General features: G+C 33.6%; 1 protein-coding gene across 1 annotated transcript; it reads right to left on the reverse strand.

The window, feature by feature from the left end:
* Positions 1–1,680: 1,680 nt before the first annotated feature.
* On the reverse strand, positions 1,681–4,403 carry LOC115236212 (malectin-A). The gene is made up of 4 exons (XM_029808510.1): positions 3,677–4,403; positions 3,411–3,593; positions 3,276–3,333; positions 1,681–3,188 (listed from the first exon to the last, which is right to left on the reverse strand). Exons 1-4 carry the CDS (start codon positions 4,046–4,048, stop codon positions 2,980–2,982), a joined length of 822 nt encoding a protein of 273 aa, XP_029664370.1. The 5' UTR covers positions 4,049–4,403; the 3' UTR covers positions 1,681–2,979.
* Positions 4,404–4,516: the final 113 nt, after the last annotated feature.

Here is a 4,516-nt window from a genome sequence, read left to right on the forward strand (position 1 = left end):
TATATATAAATTAATTCTATTAAACTAAACTGTATCTGAAGTTTTCGATTAAAGAATTGTTATCTTTCTAACTCCCTAAAGTTTAGTTTGCGAAAAGTCTCTTTTCCAATTTCTTATTACTTGAACGTTATAACACATTTTTGCTGATAATGAGAGGAAAAATCGACTCCGATTTAATCAAGGAATCTGCATTAAAAGCACATCCGGTGGTTTTCGGACACCTTGTATATGTATCATATCTCGTCCAAGAGTCAAGAATCAGCTCCAAAGAGCGATCGCTCCGCGTTTCACGGTCATCAGACAAGAAGGTCAATGATCATTATTCATTAGTCATCATATCATCGTTGCCATTAATCGAAGCGGGAAATCATATTTATGTAATAAAACGAGTGAATCATATACGCGAGTAGATATATTTATACGGAAAAATGTATATATAAGAAAATTCTGCAAAATAAACAGAAGAAACATATCATAATCTATATAAAATTCTGATAATATTTTTATAATATTTTTTATATCTCGTATATACTTTTAATTCCTGCTTTCATGTGAAACTATCAGACAGATGAGCTCACGTCTGTTTAAACGTATACGTTTGATTTTCGTCATCAATCGCTTCGATATGATAAGAAATATTATATATGTATGGCTCTTCTTTGAAGGGAACAGGGGACAATCGCCACTTCTCGCAGATTGCTTGTCCCCGCCTTCCAAAACCATAAGTATAGCCATGAATTGACAGCTAATTGCCAGCGACGAGCATACATCAAAGACTTAGACGATGCGTTCCGCCGCGTCGAGTCACGTGACGTCTCCGCCGTCTCGTATATACGGGATGAATGAGCTTATTCCTATTAAGAACGTACATGTACGTACGATTCTTTACGTTGCACGACGCTCAATTGAATTTATTGTACCTACAGTGTATATCCTCCCGGTTCCCGGTTACGCGAACAATTGTATAATCGATAGTCGACGACGCAGCATCCAACGAATTCCTTCGATACAGCAAAATAATATAAGTCATAATTCGAATTGATTTATATAAATTTATATAAAACATTAATCTACAAAAATCTCTCAGTTAAAGAAACTAATATTTATATTTAAAAAAGCATTACTTTTCATACAAGCGATTCGGATTCTACGCGAAACGTTCGAAGAGCAGTAAAAGAGAGATAGCAGTGAGATAATCATTTGTTTCTTCGGGAAATATATGAAGCAATAAGATTAATGTCTCGAATTATAAAACTCAGTAAAAAAGAAAAAAAATACGAGGAAGAGATTATTTCCCGCTGTTTTGACGTCGAATACGATTCCGATTCGAATATTTTGCTTTATCATATATCACACAATCGTGAAAAATGTACAATTATATAAATTTGCAAAAAAGGGCCATTTTAATAAATCTTATCGTATAACTATGGTATATATTGCAACAAATTTCTCAAAACTGTAACGTGATATAAAGCAAACCAGAATCGTATTTAATATCAAAGATTGCGGAAAATTATCATGCTTATGTTAAAAAAAAACTTATTTTTTATTGAACTGTGTTATCTATTAGATAATATCATTTAATATGTATATATGTGTGCGATATAAGATTACAGTTTTGAGCCGATAAACATGAATTGAGGCTTCGTTTTCGTTTATGGAAAAATACAAAAAAATATATTAATAGTCTCTCATTTATTGTTTCTCTTTCTCTCTCTTTCAAACATGCAAAAAATTAATGTTTTATGAATCCATATACTTTGATATTTAATGGACTATAAGATTCTCAACTGCTTAATCATGATCATATCCACATTTCGATAATGATTCTAAACTACAGAGAGGTTTATTTTAAAACTATATAATCCATGTCGCACGCGCACATTTAACATACCCACACAAATTCTCTATATTATAAAATGAAAGAAGAAAACGCGTAAACAAAACATGTACACAAAATGTTTTATGATGTATAATAAATCTTATAAAACACGCATTATTAGAATATAAAATAAAGAAACAAGAAAATTTCATAACAAAATTCACATCCTGGAAATTTTATGTCTCAAGATAACACTCTTATTAAGTCAACTATATTTATCTGATATATGTGAAATATTTATGCGTAGATAGTCTCAAAATTCTCAACTTTTTAAATTTTTAAAATTTAATTTAAACTTTTAAATTTTTAATGACTTAATTAATCTGGATTTAACATTTGATTACTAAAGGTTGAAAAGCTGCAACTAATGATGATCTCTTTTAAAATGCATTGAACTTTTTCTTAAAAATTAACAATTCTACAAATTTGTTGAAAATCAAATATTAAAATTAAAGTTGAATATTTTGAAATACTTTATACACCAGATATCTCAGATATATTCTCTACTTTCATTTATCTCTTTAAAGTAACCATTAATGTCAAACATCTAAGTCAAAGAATCAACAATTTTTATTTATTTTTTTTTTTCTAAATTTAAGCAATTAAAAATTTTTAAAGCGCTTTGTGACGTTATCAACAGATAACACAATTTAGTTTTAAATAAAATTTATTTTAATTTTAAAAATTAAAGTCAAAGCTAATAATTTTAAGAGAGAGAGTTGAAGATTTATATATATACTTATATAATCACCTACTTAAATAAAACTAGACATTTAAATGTTACAAAGTTTTGTGTAAAAAGGACAATGTCTTACTTAATTTTCATCCGAAAAACGTGTGAAGTGCTGCAAATAATCCAAAGCGCTAGAAGGCGGATGGAGAGGAAGCCCACCCCACACATTATATCTAGATGTATAAATTAATAATAAATACTTTTTTCACACAGTTTCTCTTTCTGGCAATGCAAAGGAGCATTAATTACTAATTATCTATTTACATATTTAAATGTTCTCCCATGGATCGAGTGAGCCTAAACAATCGGGAACACTGTTACCCTTAAGTACAAGGCATTTCTATGCATGTGTGCGTTTGTTTGCTTATAATTTACATAAGCAGAACAATAAGGGAATAAAAGCACCAATGGCTACGAAAACAGGTAACATTACAGATGAATCATCTATCGAGTACGGGTCGGGTGTCCTAGGCCCACTCGTGTGTCGACTACGCACAGTAGTTTCTTCTTCCTCTTCCTGCATGCTTTGATATTCCTCTGGATCCTGTGGTATCGGTCCCAACTGTGGTATATCTGTGTAGAAACATAATTTACAATAAGAAAATCATAATTTTTGCTACAAAGAAAGACTAATATTCATTAAAATGAAGAAATGCAAACCTTCTAAGGTGCCTTTCACAACGGCTATAGCATTTATTTTTGGATTGTCTCGATAACCCTGTAACATTACAATATGCTGTATCATATATATGTATGAAGTAAAATATATATATATATAACATATTAATCTCTTACCTTTATAAATTCTACTCTTATCTTTCCTGCCAAAATGTCTGATTCTTCGTCATTGTATATTAATTTTCCTCCCTGTACCCTGAACGGGACGTATTCGTCATGTGCAACGCCTCGGCCAACCCTTTCGAAGATATCCAAATCGGCGACCACGGTATGATCACCATTCAGCACAACATCAAAGACCTGCCCAAAAGATTGTACATTATGAATTTAATCGAGACAACAGTTTTCAAGGATGTAGTCATCATTTCATAGAGGAAATTTACCTTCATATTCGGCGAATTAAAGTAAACTTCGCAGAACTTGAGTATCATAACGTAATCGCCCTCCTGGCTAATCGGCACGTCGTATCCGAACGTGCTGTGATGGTAACGCTCGGTCTGATAAAGGATCTGGTCCACGTTGTTGACGCGTCCTATAATCAGCTGTTTACCGTAATCGGATGCCGTGCCGACCTTATTCATGAGGGGATCCTTGGTGTAACGTATCCCATAACTATCCGTATGCGATTCGCCGCCCGCGTTTATCGCATATATCACCTCCAGGCAATGCGATTCGGGAATCTGGGACACGCCAAGTAGCAGCGGCAGCAACAGTATCGCCCAGAGATTATTGGCATTCCCCGTTGGCGATCGCATCCTTAGAACAGGCGTGTCATTCGCGGCTTGAGAAAATTCGGCTGGTGGAGCACGTGGAGCAGGTGCTCATAACTCGTCCTTCAAGATCCGTCGTTGTCGTCGTTGTTTCTAGGCACGTTCCTTGCCAGGAATCGCATCGAATCGCAACCGCATTGATTTTTATATCGCGTGCTGCAATCAAACGGCACGTCGAATGGAATCCGCTGAGTTTGTGAGAAAATATTGATATACAGCTGATATGCGGCCATATGTGTAATGCGATCTGTTATCTAGCTAGATCTCCGACTTATCGACCGCACTCACAATCAGTTCTTGTCATGTCGAAAATGCCCATCATATGTCGCCACTTTCCCGTTTTATATCCGTCAGAGATTTTATTATATTTTCGATTACCTGTAATGCAGAGTTTTTCAGTCGCACAATCGATTGAATATATATTATATATTAGATATAAATTAATTATTAATA

The sequence above is a fragment of the Formica exsecta genome, unplaced genomic scaffold (assembly GCF_003651465.1).
Source record: "Formica exsecta isolate Colony F162 unplaced genomic scaffold, ASM365146v1 scaffold245, whole genome shotgun sequence".
Lineage (NCBI taxonomy): Eukaryota > Metazoa > Arthropoda > Insecta > Hymenoptera > Formicidae > Formica > Formica exsecta.

Excerpts from the sequence above, each read along its gene's own strand:
- LOC115236212 (XM_029808510.1), bottom strand. The coding sequence starts at position 4,048 with ATGCGATCGCCAACGGGGAATGCCAATAATCTCTGGGCGATACTGTTG. Across the intron at positions 3,594-3,676 it reads TTAATTCGCCGAATATGAAG|GTCTTTGATGTTGTGCTGAA; the intron begins GTAAATTTCCTC and ends TCTTTTGGGCAG. Across the intron at positions 3,189-3,275 it reads TGTGAAAGGCACCTTAGAAG|ATATACCACAGTTGGGACCG; the intron begins GTTTGCATTTCT and ends GTTTCTACACAG.